This window comes from Arabidopsis thaliana (genome assembly GCF_000001735.4).
Source record: "Arabidopsis thaliana chromosome 1 sequence".
Taxonomy (NCBI): Eukaryota; Viridiplantae; Streptophyta; class Magnoliopsida; order Brassicales; family Brassicaceae; genus Arabidopsis; species Arabidopsis thaliana.
In genome coordinates, this window is record NC_003070.9 from 24897805 (window position 1) to 24921842 (window position 24038).

The 24038-nt window shown below is 32.8% G+C and overlaps 3 protein-coding genes, 1 long non-coding RNA gene and 2 other non-coding genes across 9 annotated transcripts; 4 read left to right on the top strand and 2 right to left on the bottom strand.

Moving 5' to 3' along the window:
• The first annotated feature begins 4077 nt into the window (after window positions 1–4077).
• On the top strand, window positions 4078–6639 carry AT1G66760 (MATE efflux family protein). Of its 4 annotated transcripts, NM_179523.4 has the most exons (7): window positions 4078–4554; window positions 4633–5177; window positions 5374–5460; window positions 5547–5603; window positions 5697–5935; window positions 6027–6232; window positions 6344–6639. In NM_179523.4, exons 1-7 carry the CDS (start codon window positions 4306–4308, stop codon window positions 6407–6409), a joined length of 1449 nt encoding a protein of 482 aa, NP_849854.1. In that variant the 5' UTR covers window positions 4078–4305; the 3' UTR covers window positions 6410–6639. The 4 variants fall into 4 exon arrangements, with proteins under 4 accessions (NP_849854.1, NP_001321857.1, NP_564883.2 ...); NM_001334247.1 differs by having other exon boundaries at window positions 4174–4554; window positions 5697–6232; NM_105347.3 differs by having other exon boundaries at window positions 4174–4554; window positions 6027–6616.
• A 2007-nt stretch (window positions 6640–8646) lies between these two features.
• Window positions 8647–9432, bottom strand: SWEET6 (Nodulin MtN3 family protein; the record flags this gene model as incomplete). Its single annotated transcript, NM_105348.1, has 1 exon — window positions 8647–9432. One exon carries the CDS (start codon window positions 9430–9432, stop codon window positions 8647–8649), a length of 786 nt encoding a protein of 261 aa, NP_176849.1.
• Window positions 9433–11373: 1941 nt separating this feature from the next.
• AT1G66780 (MATE efflux family protein) lies at window positions 11374–13936 on the top strand. The gene is made up of 7 exons (NM_105349.3): window positions 11374–11678; window positions 11956–12500; window positions 12635–12721; window positions 12814–12870; window positions 12962–13200; window positions 13336–13541; window positions 13628–13936. Exons 1-7 carry the CDS (start codon window positions 11409–11411, stop codon window positions 13679–13681), a joined length of 1458 nt encoding a protein of 485 aa, NP_176850.2. The 5' UTR covers window positions 11374–11408; the 3' UTR covers window positions 13682–13936.
• A 771-nt stretch (window positions 13937–14707) lies between these two features.
• AT1G08847 lies at window positions 14708–15173 on the top strand. Its single transcript, NR_139509.1, has 2 exons — window positions 14708–14815; window positions 15027–15173. It is a non-coding gene; the product is annotated as an other RNA (long non-coding RNA).
• Window positions 15174–15397: 224 nt separating this feature from the next.
• MIR157a lies at window positions 15398–15495 on the bottom strand. The gene has a single exon (NR_139900.1). It is a non-coding gene; the product is annotated as a microRNA ath-MIR157a precursor (primary transcript).
• A 7786-nt stretch (window positions 15496–23281) lies between these two features.
• MIR157b lies at window positions 23282–23413 on the top strand. The gene has a single exon (NR_139901.1). It is a non-coding gene; the product is annotated as a microRNA ath-MIR157b precursor (primary transcript).
• Window positions 23414–24038: the final 625 nt, after the last annotated feature.

The window sequence follows — 24038 nt, forward strand, 5'->3', positions numbered from 1 at the left end:
TTTAATTTCTAGAATTGCGTTTCGTAATGCTTTTCTACAAAGTAGTTACCATAAAAAAATATCAAACGAGAAGCCATCTTTTGACCTCATCCATGTCTAATATCTATTGACGTTAAATTCCTTCGAACCTTAAACTGATAAAAAAAAATTATCTTCAATAAACTTAAATTTATGATATAACACTGACCGAAGAAAAAACTAATTTTTCTAAAGAAAACACATTTAATGTTTAATTATAATTGCACTAAATTCTCACTCTAAACATTTTTCCATGACTATGAACCAATAATAATTCAAATATATGTACACGTGAGTGTCTTAATCAGTGGTTGATCATATTCATATTGTCAATTTGTGATTAATATTCATTGGGAAGCAGTGATCTTGTTGTATAGGGACTAGGCTTTCACAATATCTGCAATTTCCACTCCTATTGGCGATCCATACATATTTCATTGGCCCACTAAAAAAATAAATTCCAAAACAATTGGCATTACTACAAATACTTACTCTTTCGGTTTCATAAAGAATGTTTTTCTATAATTTTATATTTGTTCATAAAGACTTCTAAAACTAATCACTTATTAAATATGGACTCATGTATATATATATATTTTTTTTAATTTGTATGAAATGTGTCAAAATGATATTTTTTCAAGCCGATGAAGTACTAAACAATCTCTATTTGGTGCGGTTTGGTTTTTGAAGTTATGATTCTTTTGACTCACTCTTACGATCAGGAACTCACAGTTTGGACTTTGGACATAGACCGTGACCGGCCCATGAGAGACACGAGTTAAACTTTGAATTTAGAAGAAAAGAGTATTAAAAAAATGACCTTTGTGGTTACCCCACTGCAAAACGACCTCACTCAGATGAGGGCTAACAAATTGGAATTGGAGGCAGCAATTATGCCACTTGGCTAAGTAGTTGAGGCAGTGACGCGGCGATATTATCCATGTATATAATGTGTGAAGCCAAAAACGATTGTAACATTTTTCTCTGATCTTAGGTATTAATACGAGAATTCAATTTTTTCCGACAATTTGTTGAAAGCTTTCTCTGTCAACAATAAAATGAACGTGCATTAAATACCAAGGTTGGCTCTATCTAAGAAGCCAATTCGGTTAACCAAAGTATTTCTAGAGGGTTACCTAAATTAACCAAAAGAAATCCGGGTTCGGTTTTGGTTAGTGTAAAACTATTTGTTTTTGTACATTTTCTCATGAAATTGCTTATTAGTACCATATCTCCGTACCAATTTTTTTTTTTATTATTACTTTAAGAGTCTCACTAAGCAATTACCCATGAGATAACATGGTGTACCGCAATAATACAACGTTACCTATGAAACTTCGAGTAGTTAGAAAGTTTTGACAACACCTTTAATTTGATTTGAAGCATGCAATCACCAAATCTCTAGTAACTACTGTTCAAAGGTTGCTTATAGTGTGGCCGAGAGGTATGCCATCATCGACTTCACTATTCTTCGCGGAAACAACTCTTTTGCGATAGATCTCAACTTCACCAATCGGATCTCTTTCATCGATTAGATTGATAAAGTTATTCCATGTCAAAGGAAAAAAACAAAGAGATAGTTGGATTATCAAGATGCATGAAGTATGTGGAGTGCTTTTTTAAACCAAGTGAACGTAAATATGAATTTGTATACATAATACATGTGATTAGAGTTAGTTTAACATAAGTAAAAAAGAAAGTTGAAACTATCAAAATGCTCTGTGTAAGTATTAATTATTTCTTCCAACACACGATGTCAGAAGTCAGAACCGATTATTAATACTTTTCTCAACAACTTCTGTTTCTTTATTTATTTTTGATAACTTCGACGAGGATAAGTAAGAAAATGGCTTCCTCTTTTTCAGTGTGTATAATGCAGTTCTTGACTGGACTACTCTCAATTGGATATCACGGATTGTGAATACATATTCTCGGTTATAACTTTTAACTTTATAAGTTATACTTTTATTTAGTTTCACAATAAGTGTGGTTTAATTCTTACAAGTTTGTATCAAAATAGGTATTGTTTTATATTTTGAATGTAGTTACAGTATTTGGTGAAATTGCAATTCTATTCTTACTATTTTAATGTATTGACCAATAAAAAAAAGTTGTATAATATATTAATAAGAGATAAACAAAAAAAATGTTTTTACTATATGTGAAGAACCTGTAAATGACATTGTGAATACATATATTCTCGGTTATAACTTTTAACTTTATAAGTTATACATTTCTTTCTTTTCACAATAAGTGTCGTTTTAGTGTTAAAATTTTATTTCAAAATAAGTATTGTTATTATTTTTAGTGTAGATATTTGGTAAATATTCAATTTTAATGTATTGACCAATTATAAAAAATTGTATAATATATTAATAAGCGATAGACAAAAAAATCTAATTGTTTTTTTACTATATGTGAAGAACCTGTAAATGACATTTATACTAAAACGTAAAAAGTATGTATGATATATTGAATCAAAAATAATACTAGTAATCAGTAGTTAAGTTACATCTATTTTGTTAACGAAATAGTAAAAAAAAATGTCATTAAGAGACGGATTTATTATTGATATCAAGTAGAGCAAAATTTGTTTGTTTAGAAACACAAACAAAATCTTAACTTTGGCGGTTTAGTCTGACTAATTTCAAATTTATGTTGTGGAGTATATAAAGTCGATAGTACTTTTTAACAATGATTTTGAAAACTAAAACTTTATGTTATTGGAGTATTATCATGGATTGGAGTTTTTGTCAATGAATTAACATGGAGATGTGGATTAGGTTAGGTTCATCGAGATATGTATTTAAAGTTGAAACATGTGTTTTATTATTATTCTTTTCATTTATTTATTTTTTTCTTTCTGTCGGTCAGTATTGAAACATGTGTTTAGTTTCATTTGTCCTCTCAGGCCTCAGCATGTCTAGTCTAGGAGTATTCTTTATGTTTCAAAATATAAGAGGTTTTAGTTAAATATGCAGATTAAGAAATATCCATTTTTAAAAAAATTCAACCATTCATAAAAATATCATATAATATAAATAATTATAAAATATTAAATTAATCTATAGTTATGTTACACAATTTACATAAATCACGCTGTCATGAGTAGTCTTTTTCATATATCATCTATTGACAAAATAACAATTTATCTTGTTGTTCTTTTGAAAACTAGCTATTACTACATATATTATACATTTTTTTTCTCATAAGTGGTTTAACGCTGACAAAAAAAATCTATTGTAAGATGGTAACCACTGAAAGCCATCTTAGGTTCAATACTTAAATAAATGATATGATATTAAAAATATTGATCATGGACCGATGTTTATCGATTTGAGCCAATGCAATCAATACGAAGAGAGACTTTTATTCCTTATTCTTTAGAAATGTATATCTCATTTTATGACTAATTAAATAATAACTGATGATCAGTATGTGGTTCTATACATTTAAAAATCTTCTAATTCAGTTTTTTTTTTTTTTTTGGTATCGATGTTAAGTATTTATACCGTTTTCAAGTTTGAGACAGAATACAGAGTAAACAATAGAAGCAAAAAAAAAAAAAAAAAAAAAAAAAGGGAGAAAGACTACGACTAAAGGAACTACGAATACAAGAGATAACACGATAAGAAACACAAAGCGAAGCAACTAGTAAAGGCTTGAAGAGGAAACACCGATTCTAATTCAGTTTTCATATCTGTTTGATACTCTTAAGGTATTATATTGTTCTGTGTTCCAGTTCTATCTCATGCTAATCAAAAATATTGTTAATACCACTCTTGCCTTTTTCAAGAACCGACATGATTTTTAAGTTTTAACCACAAATGTATTTGATTGGTAAAAGGTTCTAAAAAGTTTCAACAACTCACAAAGCCTTAAAACTGAACCATTCATGTTTTACTTTTCTTTTTAAGGCTATACAACCAAAACAAACTTTATGTTGTCTAATTAATTTCTCTGGCATAAAAAAAAAAAAAGACTCCACAACTAAAATCTTTTAAGTACAAACTACAAATAGGAACCAATTATTAGTTACTAGTTAGGATGCATCTTCTTCTTACACGTGCTGAATTCTATCTTTTGACTTAAATGAGTGAGATGATAAAAGTCGAAAACGATTTCGCTTTTATACGCGGAAGCGGAAACGTGTTTATTTTCTTTTCTTCGAGTCGCGACGTCGCATATATTATTTATCAAAATACAAATTTTATTATATCAAAATCATAAAGCTAAATAAATACGACACAACTTCCAACATTTTCTCTAACCAGAAAGAAAAAAAAAATGAAGAAGAGTATCGAAACTCCGTTATTGTTGAACACCAAACAATCACAAGACGAAGATAAAGAAAAAATAAGATGGGAGAAGATGAAGAAAGTTGCTTCAATGGCTGCTCCAATGGTCGCCGTGAACATGTCTCAATACCTTCTTCAAGCAACTTCTACAATGATCGTCGGTCACCGGAGCGAACTCGCTCTCGCCGGAATCGCTCTAGGAAGCTCCTTTGCTAATGTTACCGGCTTTGGTGTTCTTGTAAGCAAGTATATGAACCTTTATATATATATATGTATTGGATTAATTTGTTTCTAATTATTGTTGTATACTATATAGTTTGGACTTTCAGGTTCATTGGAAACACTATGTGGTCAAGCATATGGAGCAAAACAATATCACAAGCTTGGATCTTACACTTTCACTTCAATAGTTTTCCTTTTGATTATCTCTGTTCCGATTTCGATTCTTTGGATGTTCATGAACCAGATCTTGCTGTTGCTTCATCAAGATCCTCAAATAGCAGAGTTAGCTGGTGTGTACTGTCTCTGGCTGGTACCAGCTTTATTCGGTTACTCTGTTCTCGAGTCGTTGGTTCGATATTTTCAGTCACAAAGCTTGATTTATCCAATGGTCTTGAGCTCTCTAGCTGCTCTGTCTTTCCATGTTCCTCTCTGTTGGCTAATGGTTCATAAATTTGATTTTGGAGCCAAAGGAGCGGCTGCGTCTATCGGTATCTCTTACTGGCTCAACGCGGTTTTTCTTTGGGTTTATATGAAACGCTCTAGTCGTTGTGTCGAAACGCGGATTTATATGTCCAAGGATGTTTTTGTTCATACAAATATCTTCTTTCAATTTGCCATTCCTTCTGCAATGATGTGTTGGTAAGTATGTACAACTTTATTAAAAATCCATATAGAATTAACCAAGTGATGGTAGTCTAGTGGTGGTCATTGTTTTGTGGATAGGTGAAAGATTTAAAATCTTAGGTTACATAAATAAATGTGTAATGGATTTTTTTTCCCTTCACTAATATTCTATTGACACTTATTTTCTTATTGCTCTTGCTTCCTTCAATAGCCTTGAGTGGTTAGCTTTCGAGGTCATTACTTTGCTGTCTGGTCTTCTACCCAACTCAAAGCTCGAAACATCGGTTATTTCGATTTGGTAATGTATCGAACCGCAAAACTATATAATCTGTGATACTTATATTTTCTTTCATTTTCTAAGCCTTAATTTTTGGGATTGAGCAGCCTCACGACCTCTTCATTGCATTACAATCTAGTAAATGGAATTGGTGATGCAGCAAGGTTTGTTCTTACTTTAATACTCTTACATCGAATTTTCACTTCATTTTATTTTCGAAGAATTAATGTTTCATTTTTTTTTGTTTCGTTGGTTAGCACCAATGTGGCTAATGAGCTAGGAGCTGGGAATCCGCGAGGGGCTCGTGATTCTGCTGCGGCTGCAATCATAATTGCAGCTGTTGAGTCAGTTATTGTGAGCTCTAGTCTGTTCTTGTCTCGCAGTGTGTGGCCTTATGCATATAGCAATGTGGAGGAAGTAATTAGTTATGTGACTGATATCACTCCTATTCTTTGTATCTCAATCCTCATGGACAGCTTCTTGACCGTCCTCTCCGGTTAGCCTTTCTTAACACGCATCTCCGGTTTTGCAACCATGTTATTATTTTTTTGTGAACGTGAACCGAATATATGTTTTGTTTTGTTTAGGGATTGTGAGAGGAACAGGGTGGCAAAAAATTGGAGCTTATGTGAACATAACCTCTTATTATGTCATTGGTATTCCTGTTGGACTTCTATTGTGTTTTCATCTTCACTTCAATGGGAAAGGACTTTGGGCTGGTTTAGTCACAGGATCAACATTACAAACTCTAATCCTATTTCTTGTTATTGGATTTACCAATTGGAGCAAAGAGGTGATTGTAACCGCGTAACTCGCTTTTTTCTGTTTCTAATCCATCATTCGATTTTTCGAGAAATCGAGCTAATATTTGTTTACACATTTTTTCTTCAATGAAATTTTGCAGGCAATTAAGGCTAGGGAGAGAATTGGTGATGAGAAAGTTTGGAGACATGACTCATTGCTTAATTGAAGAAAAAAAGAAATACAAACTTTTGGGGGATTTTGATTGCTTCTTTTTTTGTGTGTGTTTGTGCAATAACCTTCAGTTGATTGTAATTTATATTGAAAGTACATTATAGTCTTTCATATGATATTAGAGTGTAAGAAAGTTTGAAAATATATCTCAGTTAAAAAATGATCTGGTATATAATAGATGAATTAAAGAGTGACCAAAGTTGATTGGTTCAAGCTTAAAACTTCTATACTATAAAGTCTATAATACAACTTTACGTGGCCAAAAAACAAATAATGAACCAAAGAGAGAGTATCTTGAAAGGATATACTCAAAGAATTAAAGAAGTCAAAAAGCAAATTTGAATACTTTCTCCGACAAGAGATGCTCATAAGAGTCAAGGTGAGTAGGTAATTGTTATGGCAGAAAACACGTGGAAGCAACGACACGTCATACATAATATTGAAGATTAACAAAAAGTTAAATTAAATCAACATCAATCCAAGAAACAAAAATGTATGGACTTGCAAAATCAGTTATACAATGAGGTGAATCCAGCCTCGCAGAAGTCCATGTTCAAGTCCAGTTTTGCACCAATATAGTATATTGGTTTCATGGACGTAAGAGTCTTGTCAAATGAATCCAGCCGCGCATCAGTCCATGTTCAAGTCCAGTTTTGCACCAGTAAATTGGTTTCACGAACGTGAGAGTCTTGTTAAATGAATCTAGCCTCGCTTCAGTCCATGTTCAAGTTCAGTTTTGCATCAAGATATTGATTTCATGAACGTAAGAGTCTTGTCATGGAACTCCTAACAATAAATAGATTGACCCATATCATTTTTATATTACGTTCTCGGTTACATCACACTTTTAATGTTGGATTCCTGATACGCCTGCTCAAGAGGAGGGGTTTTCAATTATATTTCAATTGAACCTCATTCTAAAACTAGCAATAAACCCAACTTGGTATTGAAACTTAAATTTTGGGATGTTACGTTGGACATTTTTCCGAAAACTAATTTTCGGCAAATTTGTCACTCGAAACTACATTGAGAACGTTGGATTCATCTAATCTACAAGCACTATCTTTGTAGTTTGTAGATTGTAGTGTATACTCAAACGTAAAATTTGAGGTTTGTTTCTGAGTGAGAAATGGATATCCAAAGTTGGGTATATGAAATACACAAAATGGATAAAGTGGTTTTTGTACATATTGGAAGTTGGAGAAAAAAATCTGCTAGTATATAAGGTGAAGGTTTCATGTCCAAGGCTTGTGGCCTTCTTTATTTTTTTTTTGCTTTTTCTTTTTTCAAAAGGCTTGTGGCCTTGTGTCACCATATTTGTGTAAGTAGGGGAAGGAGCTAATTCTCTTGATGCTTGGACGGGTGGGTTAGGTTGGGTCATTAGATGGGCTTGGGACTAAATTTTCTTTACTTAGATTCATTTTGTATTTGCTTCTCTCAATCTGAACTTTTTATATTTAACTTCTCAATCCTTATGGAGAGCTTCTTGACTGCACTCTCCGGTAGCCTTTCTTAACCATCCTCTCCGGTTTAGGAGCCATGTTTTTAATTTTCTTGGCCATGAACAATATGCCTCATTGTGTTTAGGTAGTGTGAGAAAATTGGAGCTTATGTGAACAAAACTTCTTATTATTTCAGTGGTATTCCCTATTGGACTACTTTTGTTTTTTTCATCTTTCCACTTACACTTTAATGGGAATGGGCTATGGGCTGATTTAGTCTCATGTTCAACACTACAAGCCCTAATCCTAATTCTTGTTATGAAATTCACCAAAATATTTGGACCAAAGAGCTGATCAAACCAAGTTTGTATCTGTTTCTAATCCTTTACTCGGTTCTAGGGAAATCGAGTTAATATTTGTTTCTATTTATTTGGGAAACTTTTCAGGCAATCAAGTCTAGGGAGAGAATTCTTGTTGATAAATTTTGGATAAATGACTCATTGATTAATTGAAGAATAAGTACAAACTATGGGTTAACATTAGTTGCATTTTTAGTGAATTTGTTCAAGAAACATCAACGACTTTTTCTCAATTTTCACTCTTGAAGAAATGGTCCTCAAACAAAAAAAAATGACCAAAGAGAGAAGTCATATTTTTAAAAGAGTCTACGGCTTCTGAGAACTATGGACAACGAAATTTGACTTATTCGCATATTACAGTCCTAAAAATATAAAAAAAATCCTAGATGATTATATAATAAACTTACAGTGAATAACATGAAAAGACCAAATCAAACGCCGCTAACTCTTTTGTTTAAATATGGGATGTTCTCGGGTTCAGTTTGAGCGATCGCATTGGATAATCCGACTTCACCAACGTAACCGAGTCGGTTCTTCCTTTCCTCCATTATCCCTTTGGTAGATTTGTAGTAGGTACCATACAATATTAACTGTACTAGTCCAAAAACACACCCAATCCCATTTGGTATAGCCAGGAATGGATCAAAAGGCACAAAGCCATAAATTGTCCAAACACCTGCGTTTAGAAAACCAACTACCGATAACAAAAACGGCATGAACTCCAAACTTTTTGTTTTTATTACCATTTTCATGACAGACAATGGAGAAGCATACATCATAGCGTTGAAAACGCAAGATACAATCCCAACGCTTATCGTCCGTTGATCGGTAGTGTGTTCGAGAGTTAAGACCAAAACCGCAAGGGTAGCCACAAACACAACTTGAACGGTTAAAACAGCGGATATTACCAACCGATGTTGTTGACGACCACAAAATACAAAAAAGATTGTAAGGAAAACGATTTCGATCGTGATTCCTATACCGCTTATTGTAACGAGCAAGGTGCTATCAGGATGAACCATAGGAAGTCCATAAAGAGCACGAACCAAACAGTTTAGGAGAGTCGCTAAATATGGCAATGGTGAGTATTTTTCCACTGACTTCTTTTTCACTATGTGTATAAACGTTGGCGTTGGCGATAGAAACAAACATAGAGAGATGAAGTTTCCTAATATACCAACAATCTTCCGAATAAGATTCAACTGTTCATGCACCATATTGTTATGATGAAGGGTAGTTATCTTGAAAGAAATATAAAAAGACAAAATAGAAGAAGAAGGCAAAAAGCAAATTTGAGTAAGATTGCTCGATAGAGTCATGGTGAGTAGTTCATTTTCATAGCGGACAACACGTGGAAACATTTTCCACGGGAGGAACAACACATGGATATATCAGAAGAAGTTAAACACACACACAAAAAAAGTCCAAACACATCGATCCACTACCAAGAACAAAAAACGTTGGACAATGGATATGAAAAATTTGGGTTGCGTAAAATATCTATAATATTCAATTTAATAGTATGCTTAGGGATATCAAAATGGGTAACCCAACTCAACTTAACTCATAATCAAATGAGTTTAAATGAGTTGGGTCAACCCATAACTCATTTAATTTAATGGGCTGAGTTGTTAAATGGATTAACCCATTTAAGTAATAATTTAATTAATTATTATTATAAAATAATAATAAATAATTATCATTATTAATTCATTATCATCAAACTTAGGATATTTACGGATTCCACTTTTTATTGGTTTACGTTTTTGGCGGGAAAATCACGGGTTTACGTTTTTGGCGGAAAAATTATAGGTTTACGTTTTTGGCGGAAAAATTATAGGTTTACGTTTTTGGCGGGAAAATTACCGCTTTACGTTTTTGGCGGGAAAATTACGGATTTACGTTTTTGACGGGAAATTCACGGGTTTACGTTTTTGGCGGGAAAATCACGGATTTACATTTTTGGCGGGAAAATCACGGGTTTATGTTTTTGGCGGGAAAATCACGGATTTACGTTTTTGGCGAGATAATCACGGGTTTACGTTTTTGGCGGGCAAAACACGGGTTTACGTTTTTGGCGGGAAAATCACGGGTTTACGTTTTTGGCGGGAAAATCACGGGTTTATGTTTTTGGCGGGAAAATCACGGATTTACGTTTTTGGCGGGAAAATCATGGGTTTACGTTTCTGGCGGGAAAATCACGGATTTATGTTTTTTGGTGAAAAAATTACGAGTTTACTTTTTCTCAATTTCATCGCTTGTATATTTAAGAAATTTGGAAAAATATTAATTTTATTAAATTGGTTTAGATGTGTTGGTTAAACTTAAATTGGCATTGATTTAGAGATTTTAGTTGGTTTAATTCAATTTTACAAAACTTGATAGTTTAATTGGGTAACCCATTGAAACCATTAACCATTACAACCCAACTCATTTTACTCATCAAACCAATTGACTCATCAAACCAATTGACTCATCAACTCATTTGACCAATCAACTCATTTGAGTCAAAAATTTTAACTCATTAGGGTTCATGGGTTGAGTTGAGTTGAGTTGACCCATGAATTTTGACCCATTTTGACACCTCTAAGTATGCTATTCATTTAGACTGGAGTCAGAAAATTCGAATAATCATAAATTTATGGAACATATATAATATTCTTAGTACAATATTCATTATTTTTGGGTGGATACTGATAACAAAATGAGAATTACCCAAAAATATTACATTCTTAATTAAATTTTTAGTCTAAAAGTATTATTACTAATTTATTTTTCCAATTATACCAAAACAAAATTGTATTTCCAACCAAAATAAATTACAAATTACAAATAAAATTAAAATTTCTATTTAGGTTCTTTCTGAAATTTCCATTAGTTTCTGTCAGTTCCACCAGCTTCATTCTCTTTTATCTATTCAACAACTAACTAGTCAACGTTTAAAAAAAAAATCTAGTCAACGTTTTGTATTAACTTCCTCGACAAGTTCCCATAACTCTACCTACTCAACTTTTATGGAGACCACGTCTTCGCGTCATTGTTTAATTCATTTCACAAGGTCAACGCATATATTTCCCTATTTTTTAGTCTAATTCAACGAAGAGTTCTTTATCGTTCCCCAAGTTTTTTTCATTTGGATCCATTCAATCTTATTGATTGTAGCGCTTCTCTAAAAACAGTTTTGATCAAGACAATGGAAAATGGTTTCTCGTTGGTGCCCAAAGAAGAGGAAGAAGAAGAAGATTATAGTAATGAGAAATCTGAAGATCAGACGAGTTATTATTTGTCAACAGAGATGATGAAGAAGGTAAGCTTCATGGCTGCACCAATGGTGGCTGTGGCTGCTTCTCAATACCTCCTTCAAGTTATCTCCATTGTTATGGCTGGTCACTTGGACGAGCTTTCTCTCTCAGCCGTTGCTATTGCCACTTCTCTTACCAATGTCACCGGCTTCAGCCTCATCGTAAATTCCTCCTCCTCCTCCTCCTCCTTCTCTCTCGACTTATAGACCTGTCCAAAGGACAAACATGCTAAGCAAAAAATTAGGGTCGCCAAATTTTTTTTATTTTTAAATATTAATGCAACTTCACTTTTTTTAGTAGTTATATCTTTAGGACTACCAATTTTTTGTTTTGATAGAAACTTACACCTTTTCAAAGTTATGGGAGTGTACACATTTCTTGTTTCATAACTAGGACCACTATTTTTATTGGACCGACTTTGCTGACTTAGATCGTTAGTTTGGATTGGCAGGTGCGTTAGAGACACTGTGTGGTCAAGCTTTTGGAGCTGGGCAATTTAGGAATATCAGTGCATACACTTACGGCTCAATGCTATGTCTTCTCTTGGTCTGTTTCCCAATCTCACTTTTGTGGGTTTTTATGGACAAACTCTTGGAGCTTTTCCATCAAGATCCTCTTATCTCTCAATTAGCTTGTAGATACTCAATCTGGCTCATACCGGCTTTATTCGGATACTCTGTTCTTCAATCTATGACTCGATTTTTCCAGTCACAAGGATTGGTTCTACCTCTCTTCTTGAGCTCTCTTGGAGCTCTCTTTTTTCACGTTCCCTTTTCGTGGCTTCTTGTCTATAAACTGAGATTCGGAATCGTCGGCGCCGCTTTGTCCATAGGTTTTTCGTATTGGCTCAACGTAGGTTTGCTTTGGGCTTTCATGAGAGACTCTGCTCTCTATCGAAAAAACTGGAATCTTCGGGCACAAGAAATCTTTTTGAGCATGAAGCAGTTCATTACCCTAGCAATTCCCACTGCAATGATGACTTGGTAACAAAATCCTCTAAATTTTTTAAATTTGTTTGTTTTGATTTTCAATGGATCCCTGTCATTAGGGCTTCTTGATCTTTGGTCGTCATTGGATCTTTGATTCTATATTTTATGTTTTTTGGGCGTATGTAAAGCCTGGAATGGTGGTCGTTTGAGCTTCTTATACTAATGTCAGGACTCTTACCAAACTCAAAGCTCGAAACATCGGTCCTATCCATTTGGTATTGTACAGATATCACTTTCTACAAATTTTAGTATAACATTTTTTCATTCAAACAAGCTTTTGACCTCTCAGTCTTTATTCTTTGAACAGCCTAACAATGTCGTCTCTGCATTACGTTATCGTGAATGCCATAGGAGCAGCAGCGAGGTTTTATAGTTTCCCAACTGTTCATAACAATCTATCATATCTATTTGTTCTTGAAACATTTCTCTGAACCATTGTTTTTGTCATATAATAGCACACATGTCTCAAACAAGCTAGGAGCTGGAAATCCAAAGGCAGCTCGATCTGCGGCTAATTCTGCGATTTTTCTTGGCATGATTGATGCAGCCATAGTAAGCATCAGTCTCTACAGCTACAGAAGAAATTGGGCTTATATATTCAGTAATGAGAGTGAAGTCGCTGACTATGTCACTCAAATCACACCCTTTCTCTGTCTATCAATTGGTGTTGACAGCTTTCTCGCCGTACTCTCAGGTAAACAGTTCACATCAAAATCGAAAGTCTGTATACATTAGAATGTACAGATCGAAGCCTTTGCAGCTGTTACTTGACCACCAAGAAAGCTAAATGTTCTTGTTCTTAGAAACCCTAAAATTCTTGCTTCTTCAGGAGTTGCTAGAGGAACAGGGTGGCAACATATAGGAGCTTATGCAAACATAGGATCGTATTATCTAGTCGGGATCCCGGTAGGTTCAATCTTGTGTTTTGTAGTGAAATTGAGAGGGAAAGGACTTTGGATCGGTATATTGGTAGGTTCCACTCTACAAACGATTGTTCTTGCTCTTGTCACTTTCTTCACCAATTGGGAACAAGAGGTATATATACCTTTGCCTTTTTTATATTGTATTTTTCCTCTTCTGTTTTGCTAGAGTTTTGAATCTTGTTCTGATTTGGGTTTTAGGTAGCGAAGGCTAGAGACAGAGTAATCGAGATGATACCACAAGAAATCATATGAAAAGAAGATGTACAACTTTTATTCAAGGATATTTCAGAAAATGTGTAAAATACTAAACTTTAAGTAAAGTATGGTCCGGTTTCTTTTATTTGTCAAATTTAACGGATGTTGATTAGCAACTGAAACTACTGGATTCGTTGAATGCACACAAGTTGAGAAATTGAGAGCCAAACACACATCTTGAATTTTGATTATAGGGAGTTCTTCACAAAGTTTTGGTGAATTAATTATTTTCTATTTATGGAAATAATTTTTCTTTTTTACACTTTCTTAAATTTTCTTTCTGTAAATACGTTGACTATTTTAACCTTCTGTACAACGAAGGGAAACACAAAATCACATGCACAAGTTGTTTAATCTGATGCGGATTCGTGTGGACATATATAAATTCACATTCGTGTATGACCATATTTTTGTTTTGATATTCATTTATACAATTTTGTTTTAATATATATCGTCAGAGTGAAAAGGCATATGGGCTATATATATTCTTTTTTTCTAAACACTGCATAGAATTCTAAACAAAATGAAAATATTTAATCTGGTAAAATATACATATAAAAGTCATATCGCACGGAACATGTTGCATGATGGATATTTCGGAGGAGTTCAAGGGAGAACCAACTAAGCAACGTTTCTACTATGAGAATGCCGTTTAAGAGCAGGCCATATTGTACAAGGTCCTAAATTTCTGAAACTTTAACATTAACTCTCTTTAAAAAAAATATATCTTAAACACTTCTAAAAATAAAATAATTTTGTTTGGCCACCTGATTTCTCAGGACCGGCTCTATTTGTGAGGCCACATTGCAAGTTAAGAAAATTCCAAATGTTACTACACTAATACCTTAAAGTCTCAACCTTGGACCCAAAAATTCCGTGCTCCATTTATCGATGGACTTAAAAGAGAAACTAAACAAGAGTTGTAATACTATGGGGTTTAGTCGGTAGACAAAGCCATTGATGTGACCAACTCACTCTTAAATTTCTAAACTGTCGACCGACCCAGGACCTTCGAGATGAGGGGAGTGTTGTATTCGATCCGGTCAACCTAAGACCTTCGAGAGAAAGGTGGGATATACACAAAGGTTGAGGAGAAATTGAAATTAGTACGTTTACATCAACATACTACGGTAATTGTTAATATTGTAGGAATTGTAGCTTTAATAAACTACAATATAATTTACTTTCAATGATTTTCATGATTTTTTTTTTTTAATCCTAATCTCTCCAGTTACAAAACATGACCTTACTTATAAAACCATCAAACCTTATGGAATTCTTTAGCACATATATGATACAATTGAATGTAAAACTATAATCCCATATTTTATCGTGGAAGATGATAAGCTTAATGAGGTTCGAGTAACGGAGACGGACAAGAGACTTACTTACTTTGTTTGGTCTCCGATTTGAGAAGACTACGAACACAATACTACACTGGGATTAGAGGTACCATATCCTTTCAGTCGGATCCCCTGGCTCATCTTCGTTTTCAACCCTTCAATAGATATATGACCCAACTGATTATATACGGTCCTAAAAGGCTCCATATACAAAATAATACATGTAATAAAACTAGCGTTTTGAAATTTATATATTCATAACTGTTTCAATCACTCTCGTAACTATGGATGTAAGATTGCTGGTTATATGGATTTGTATAGATAATAGTTATATCAAAAGCTTAAAAAAGAGACAATAAAGCAAATAAAAGGTGATGACAGAAGGCTAGAGAGCACAAAGGAGTAAGATGCAAAGAACATGCTCCGAATTGTATCTCATCATCTGTGCTCTCTATCTTCTGTCAACACTATCAATGCCTCTCAATTCTCAAACAATTAAATATCGATATTTTGATTTACGATTGAAAAAAAGATATTAAAAGAACATGATACATACCTCTATGAACATCACGAACTTGATAAAAAAGAAATCAAAGTTGATGATCCTTTTTGCTAATTATACTCGCCAGTTTTTCAATGGCATAAGGCTTATATAAGAGAATTATATGATATAGATATATATGGATGGCGTAGAGAAGTACCAAAAGGGTTGTTGATGAGATGATGATGATGAGATTTCTTGAAGCCTCTATTTATAGACACATAGAGAGCAACGAAATGATTTCTCTCCGCTCAAACTAAAATCGATCATTATTTTACACAAATCTGGAATAATTGTTGTAATTAATTTATTCGTTTGGTATATACAGCTTTTAAATTTTATTCTTAAAGGAAAAACTTAAATTCTTGTTGAAAGAAAAAGTTATTATTCCCATGTCAATTTCTAAGCTCAATACTATTTTGGCCCTATCTACCTATTTTGCAAGATACTGTAGCTTTACTTCTCTCTTTTTTTTTTTAATTATTAATTTTGTCTAAAAATCTTCTTTGGATCTTGAAAAATGTAAGTTCCATAATTCATACACTAATAAACCTAAAACGTTATATAATAAAAGTTTTGCTCAAATGTATATTTTGTTTCAGTGACTAATTAAGGTAAGACAACGGTTAATATTCTTCTATTAGAACGATCATTGGTAACTATAAGGAATATATAAATCGTCACAACATAAGCTCGCAGGGTATTGTAGCCATTTGAAATGATATAAAACCCAATATGCCTATCTAAGGATAAACCCAAAATGACCTAGTGTCCGGGCATCTGGGACTACCAAAGCGAGCCGAAGTTGTTATAATAATGGATTCAATAGTTGTCCTAAAACGTACTGCTGGCTTCAAGGTCATCGACCGATGTGTTCTGAATAGAGCATCGTATCCTCAATAATTAAGGAGGAAAGGTTCCAAATGGGAAGGTATATAGTTTTTTATTTTCTTTTTTTCAGTTTTGATATGATTAAAATCGGTTTTGCCTTTTAGTGAGATTGTAGCCAAAGTAGTTGATTTAACTCGTAGAAAACTCTTAACAAAAAAAGTATGTTGGATTTGTTGAAGAATTCTTCGCTCTGCCATGACAACAATTCTGGTCTCGTTGAATGGTCTGCAGGTTCAGCTTAGGTTTTCTATTTAGGCTTAAATTCGTGATCAATTTAGGATTAAATTAGGGTTTTCATATTTATATTCTTGACCACTAATAAATAAGATTCGTTCATGAAAAATAATCAATCAAGTCATCTTTGGTGTTTGGACAAAAAAATAAATAAATCAATCTTGGGTGAACCATGTAAAATATATGTAGTTCTTGTTTGTGTTTCAATTAGTTTTCTATATACAAAATTTCCAAGATATTTCTTATTGACCATGAGACGACGGCTTTGATGTATATAGTTGCAGTATGGCCCTCTTACCAAAAAAAAACAATAGTTCGACTCTCTTGTCTTGTCATACAGTTGCCCTAAAAACATCTGGGTCGAGTAAATGGGGTTGACTGCTTTGTCTTGTAGGTTTTAATTTTTTCTTTTCATTTATTTTCTCTTTGGTTTCCTTTCATTTTGGTTGATACTCGCTCATTTGTTCATGGTATTGCTTGTGACCATATAAAACCTTTAGAGTTAAAACATTTCACACATTTAGAAGTACTGGACAAAAAGAAACCCACGTATGTACATTTTTGTAAAAATGCTAGGAATGTTTAACAAGTTGAGCTGAGAACCCCAGAAGAAGAGAAACTTCGGCCCCAACACAAAGTTTCCGTAGTGGGAAAAGAACTAATTCGCAAAAATATCTAAACTTATCGGAACCATCGTAAGTTGTATGGCAGCTATTGATAAACTGTATATCAGACATGCAATTGAAGCTGTAAGAATATATTTTTTTTATAGAAAAATAGTTAATTTAATATATGAGAATTTATAGTTTAAAATCTATATTTAACCAAAATCAAAAGTAAATGTTCTTTATTGGTCAAACACCGAAGGTAAATGTTCTTGTACAGATGTACACTAAAAGACAGCTCAGGTCCTTTTTCAGAGTAATTATAACCTAAAATAGTTATTTATAGATATAAGAGATAGAATGTTGTTGTTGGAAAAAAGGAATATTAGGGTTAATACAATTTTTTGTAGTATTTCTGTGTGTGGAGTGACTGAGTGAGATCATGGATGATGGATGCAATAAGAATATAGCCAATAGAAGAAGAAAAAAAAAGGGAAAGAGGGAACAAAGAATCCTGACAGAAACAGTGTCTTATCCTCATCTCTTCGTTTCTCTTTGGGGAAAGCATCTTCTTACTTGTCGCTTCCCTATAGCTTCTTCCTTATTCTCTTTTGCTTTCTCAACCCTATCTTCATTCCTTTTTCTTCATTCCACTATTCCCCACTCACTCCATATTTTGTTTATATTATATATAGAAATACATTCACACACAATCACATATATGTTTACAAATGAATTTCTTTTTTGTGTGGATATTTTAGGGACTATGTCTATTACATTCTTATGTCTCACTATGTTTGAGAGGTTATATGTTTGTAAGAAAAATATATCATCTATTTAACTTAGTAAAGTTTTAATTTTATATCTTTTAGAGTTATGTACAGACGATTAATTTCCTAAGCCACAATTATGTGATCAAATACGTGGTGACATTAAGATGATGTAAACTCTAAATACATGTAGTTAGATCATAAGATTCTAGTGCACAATTAAAATGGTCAAGCCAAAATTTACAGCCCACATGCGATCTTATCATCTTTACAACAATCTAGACAAACTTCTGCCTGCGTGAAGAATATACTGATAGACAGGCGGCTGTGACAGTACGCCATATTTGTACCCAAATTCATTGTCTTTGGTTCCAAATATAATTAATAATAATATGATTGGATATGACAGAACAACTGCATTTTACATAAAATAAAGCCTAGAAGACAAAATTGGCAAAAACAAAATACAGAATCAACACCGTAAATAAATAGTGTTAATTTGGGAAAGTTTAGTCAAATATAGCCTGCGCTATATATTTAAAAACATGCGCTAGAAACCATTAATATTACAACTATGCGCTAATAACAAAAAATAGGGGTTTGATTTTTTTGTTACTATGATAAATAATACATGCAACATTTATCTTTTATAGAAAAAAAAAACACTCAATAAATAAAAACCAACTTATTTATCGTACAGTTTTCCATTTATAATTTTTGCAAATAAATTTGATGTTACCCAACCCATGGACGTAGGGTTTGGGCTGTTTCGTTTCACAGAATATGGATCTCTAGTGGAACTATGCATACATATGGATTAATGAATATATATTCCAATAGATTGATTGTTGATTTTAGGAGCATTCTTTCATTCGATATATTAGGGCCCTTCAACACACGTTCAGTCATTATGTGGGAATGAGTGTTCCGTGGAATATAGCTTTGAAGGCTCTAGAGTTGGTTTCCAACATCGACCGAATCTCAACTTATGAAAGTGATAAGACTTATATGCTTACTTCAACTTCCACTTTGAACCATGTTTTTTGCATAAAAATATTTGAATCCGGTTCTCTATGTAGGTCAAATTAGTCATGCAAGAAAGTTAGACATGGTTCACAATGTTCCCTCGCACATTCCTTTTTTGGACTGTGTCGTGCCAAAGTTAATAGAGGCTAAAGAAAAATTCCAAAGATGTGGTCTCGTACATTCTATTTTTGAGAGAATAAATTATTTTAGAATGTAAAAAACGAGGAAATTGTTGCTCAATTAAAATAAATTTCAATGAAAACGAGATTTAGTAGTTAATGTAAAGAAAAAACAAACAAAAATTTCATAAAAATTAATGATATGAGTTTTGTTACAAAAAAAAGAGGTCCTAAAACACTGTATAAACATATTATTTTTTGCCTAATTTAGCAAATATTGTGGCCTTTTATTTGTATATTTTTTGGTGGCTAGGCAAATGACTTTTTCTTCTTCTATATGAAGCACGGCAGTGACTAACAATTAGCGACCAAATCTTATTTGTTTCATAATCGTTGATTCATCGACAAAATAAAAACAATTAGTTCTTTGTCGTTGGCAACTGCAAACAGAAAATAAAACGTAGTACTAGTTAACAATGTTAATCATTATGATTATATATCCACTGCGAGACGAACTCATGAACATGTCAACATCAATATATTTCAAGGTTCAAACTTCTTTGGTTTGCAACATGCACGGTGTAGAATAAGGTATTGAACTGAATTGATTTTATTGATTCACAAACTATGGTATTTATATACAATGATCTCTATCAGGATAAACATAAATCCCTAAAATATAGGTTAGAAACTCTATCATCAAAGATATTGTACTAATCCTAATCGGATAACATATATCCCCAATACTCCCCCGCACGACAAACGTGTTACGCAAAACGCAAACTTTGCAATCACAAAGCGGAACACGTATGTCGTGGACAATATGTCGAGGACGGACAAATCATGTAAATAAACATCTTAGGGTATAAACTTCATTCTTGGGGTGGAACTTCATCATGTCTTCGGTCTTGGTAAAAGAGAATACATCCCATGTACGCAAATTATGCTGCTCCACAAACAATCATCTTTATCTTGGACGGTGTATAACTCGGGACTAAACATGACCTAAAAACATGAATGTTCCACAAACTCTACTAATGGCTAAACCATAACCAAACTCCCCCGTAATGGTAAAACTATTACCAAACTCTCTTACTAAGAACACAAAAACTCTGAAAATTTCTTAACTCAAGAATAATTCCAGTAACATAAAAAGAAAAAGAAAAACCAAAACCAATCCTATTAAAAACATAGAAAACCAACGACTTAAAGTTTTGGAAAAATAATACCCATGTGATTAAGAAACAATCACGTAACCTCCATCCCTTAACATGCCGACATCTTCGTCGTTTTCATTTCCACCGTCGGAGGCACCGTCTTCTCCTTCAGTGATCACCATCTTCATAATCTTTTCTTGATTACAAAAACTATAATGCGGAAGCTTTAATTATGATCCACAAAGATCGACTGCTCTGATACCATGTAAAATAAGGTATTGAACTGACTTGATTCTATTGATTCACAAACTATGGTATTTATATACAATGATTTCTATCAAGAAATAAACATAAATCCCTAAAATATAGGTTAAAAACTCTATCATCAAAGATATTGTACTAATCCTAATCGGATAACATATATCCCCGGTTCAAAATGTTTTTGATAGGTTAGTTTTGATTGGTTGAAAAATCAAAAGAATTTTGAACAAAACTTTAATGTTGACAAAAGAAATAGATTAGTTAGTTCATGCATGCGTCGTTCACTAGTTTCGAAATTTTGGTCGTCGGTCAAAAGAGGAAATTGATAGTATTATCATTATATAATACTAATAATTGGATTCTCGAACATGGTGTAGTAGAATCTTATGCAAATGAAACTGTAGTTTTGGTGGCTTTAAATTCACTGAGAAATTTTGAGCGAACCAATTAACTTTCGAAGGGTATATGGAATTAAACAACAGATGATCGATGGGATTGGAACTTTCATAATGTGGAATGTGACACAAAGATAATTGAGACGTTCTCAATGTGGAATGTCTCCTGTTTTTGCTCTGTTTCTCTTCTGTAATGTTTTGTTTTCTCAGTCTAAAGACTCTAAACTCTAATCAGTCTCAGCTTAAAAGTCAGAATTATTGTAGTAAAACAGTTTTTCTTTCTTTTAGTTTGGACAAACTTTACATCCAATTTTTTTTTCTTTTTTTTTGAATGTCTCGAGAAGCCTCCAAGCCAACTACTATGACCCTCAATAATGATGTAGATGTTTCGTCTCTTTCTCCATTGTTTACTGTAAAATCACAACAATTATAAGAAAACTTGGGTACTATTCGAAAATTCTGAAATAAAAAAATAACCTTACAATTTCTCTTATTTTCTGGGCATTTTCAAAATTAACGGTAGTCTTTTCTAAAAGTTGGTGGTAAACTAGTTTGTCTACATAAAATGATAAATCATGTGTTGGATAAATATAAATCAAAAAGCATTCGAATACATTGTCAATTGATTGATGATCTCATAGGGATAGGACAAAACAGAGAAATTGAGAAAATTGTTGCCAAAAGGAGTTGTGAAGAATAAAAAAATGAGTGATTGGGCTTCATGTCTTTATTCCATTTTGGGTGGGTATATATCTTTAAATAAAGACTTGATCATCTTTTTCTCCATTTTTTTTTTTGTCCTTGATTTTCTTGGGATTACAAAGACCCTAGCCGCATAATTCTACGATCTTCTTTCCTAAATTCCTATACTCATCTTTATTCTGAATTTTAAAATTCTCAAAGTTGGAACTTGAAAATTTGAAATATCTATTCATGAGAGAAATCAAAATCTTTTAACTTATAAAAAAAAGGTTGAAATATTTTTTTTACCCTTCATGAAGTGAAATCTTCACGAACTATAGCAGCGGTGACTGAATAAGGTCTAGCAATGACTTGCTTCCAAATAGTATATAAAAAGGTTTGCATCAAAATAGTGCACACTGTCAAGATCGTTCAAACTAGTGATGCAAACCTTCTTATATACTATTTAAAAATTAAAAGATCGTTGTAAATTGCGAACCCGAACGTAGAAGTGAATACCCACTAGATTTTGGTATTGGATGCGGCTCAACAAAGGAGTTGTAGAGCAGAGAGAGAGTTGATCAAATATTTAATTAATCCCCAAATGTGAAGTATATCCTTCTTATGCAATCTTAATTTCACAACAATCCAGCTTACAAAGGCGTGTCTCATTATTCGAGCCCAATCATGCTGCTTGAACGTTTTAATAGTACGTTTAGTTTGTTCCATAGATCGTCGACCCATCTGGCTTAGTTCTATATAAAGAATTATGGCAAAGGAAAGCGTCTAGAGACCTTTATGTTTCCCATAAAATTTTAGATTAATAATCAAGTTCGATAGTAAAATTATATACTATTATCGTTTTGTTGCTGTAATTGATTTTTGGAAGTTCGGTTCTCATTACATGGTAGTCGTTTTGCTGAGAAATTGTCATTTTTAATGACCGTTACTAAAAGAAATCCTTTGTTTCTATATCTTTTGACGACTTTCTTTGAAATGATTTGCCATCAATATATACATCAAAGATACTTGTACACATATCTCTTTACTAGTTCTGACCTCTTCTTTTTTTTTTTTAATCTTTTTTTTTTTAATCCTAAAGAGGTAAAACAAATCTTTCAAAATAGCTCCAAAAAGTTAACTATTTTTTTCTCTCTTTTTTTTGTTAACAACTAACAACGATATATTTTCAAATTCGTATATACCAAAGAAGATCACTACAATTGGAGCTCAAATAATTACAATATTATTCCAAACTTCTTGAAACAAAAAGAAGACCCCTACAATTGGAGCTAACAAATTATCTAGCTGTCCTCTATGCGTCTATAAATAGTGGCTTCAAGAAACTTCATCATCATCAACCCTTCTACGCATATATATAGGTACTTCTCTACACCGATATATACGTCTAATCATATAGATCTCTCATATATAATCATCTTCAGAATTTGCTATAATTATCCAAATATCTGGTGTTTAATCAAGTTCTTGATAGCCATAAGAGATTGTATCAGGTTCTATTTAAAATCCCATATATTTTTCAACTGTAAATTAAAAATCGATTTTTAATGGTTTGGGAGGCATTGATAGTGTTGACAGAAGATAGAGAGCACAGATGATAAGATACAATTCCTCGCAGCTTCTTTGCATCTTACTCCTTTGTGCTCTCTAGCCTTCTGTCATCACCCGTTATTTGCCATCACCCATCTTTTTCACATATTTATACACAACTATGTTTATATATATATTTCTTGTTTGTTCCATGGCTTAATTATTTTGACTTGCAACTATCAGAATGCAGATTTTAGCCTAAACATGTTTTCGCCAAGAAGTATTGAATTTTCATATTATTACAGATCATATGTTCTTAGTAAATATTTATATATATTATAAGTTTCTTTTGTCCATTCTGTATTGAGTTTTCTTATCTTCAAATATATATGAATTTGAGTTTTAAGGTATTTTAATTAGGCTCATCTAATTTGTTTGTTAGATTCAAAGATTGGTGATCATGCCTATCAATCTGAATAGTGAATATGATATAAGAGCTCAATAGGTTCAACGATTCTAAAATGGAAATAAGTTAGGTTTTGGAATTGGCGTGGTTATAATCAAGTTGAGATAGTATGTAATAATAGGTTAGTGCGTATCTGAAATTTTTAAATGATATCGCTGGGAAAACAATTCCTATCGTTTCAACTATCTCAAAGAGCCCTTGAATGGGTCTTCAGAAATCAGTTTGTTTCATTGCGGAGATTAAGGTAAATTTTGTGTTAATTTTGTTTTTTTCAAAGTTTGAGTTTCTTTTCTCTAGTTTTGCTGACTTATTAG

Bases quoted from the DNA above. Each gene is read 5' to 3' on its own strand.
- AT1G66760 (NM_179523.4), top strand. From the start codon at position 4,306: ATGAAGAAGAGTATCGAAACTCCGTTATTGTTGAACACCAAACAATCA. The intron at 5,604-5,696 runs GTTTGTTCTTAC...TTCGTTGGTTAG, and splicing joins GGAATTGGTGATGCAGCAAG to CACCAATGTGGCTAATGAGC. The intron at 6,233-6,343 runs GTGATTGTAACC...GAAATTTTGCAG, and splicing joins TTACCAATTGGAGCAAAGAG to GCAATTAAGGCTAGGGAGAG.
- AT1G66780 (NM_105349.3), top strand. From the start codon at position 11,409: ATGGAAAATGGTTTCTCGTTGGTGCCCAAAGAAGAGGAAGAAGAAGAA. The intron at 11,679-11,955 runs GTAAATTCCTCC...TTAGATCGTTAG, and splicing joins TCACCGGCTTCAGCCTCATC to TTTGGATTGGCAGGTGCGTT. The intron at 12,722-12,813 runs GTATTGTACAGA...TTCTTTGAACAG, and splicing joins ACATCGGTCCTATCCATTTG to CCTAACAATGTCGTCTCTGC.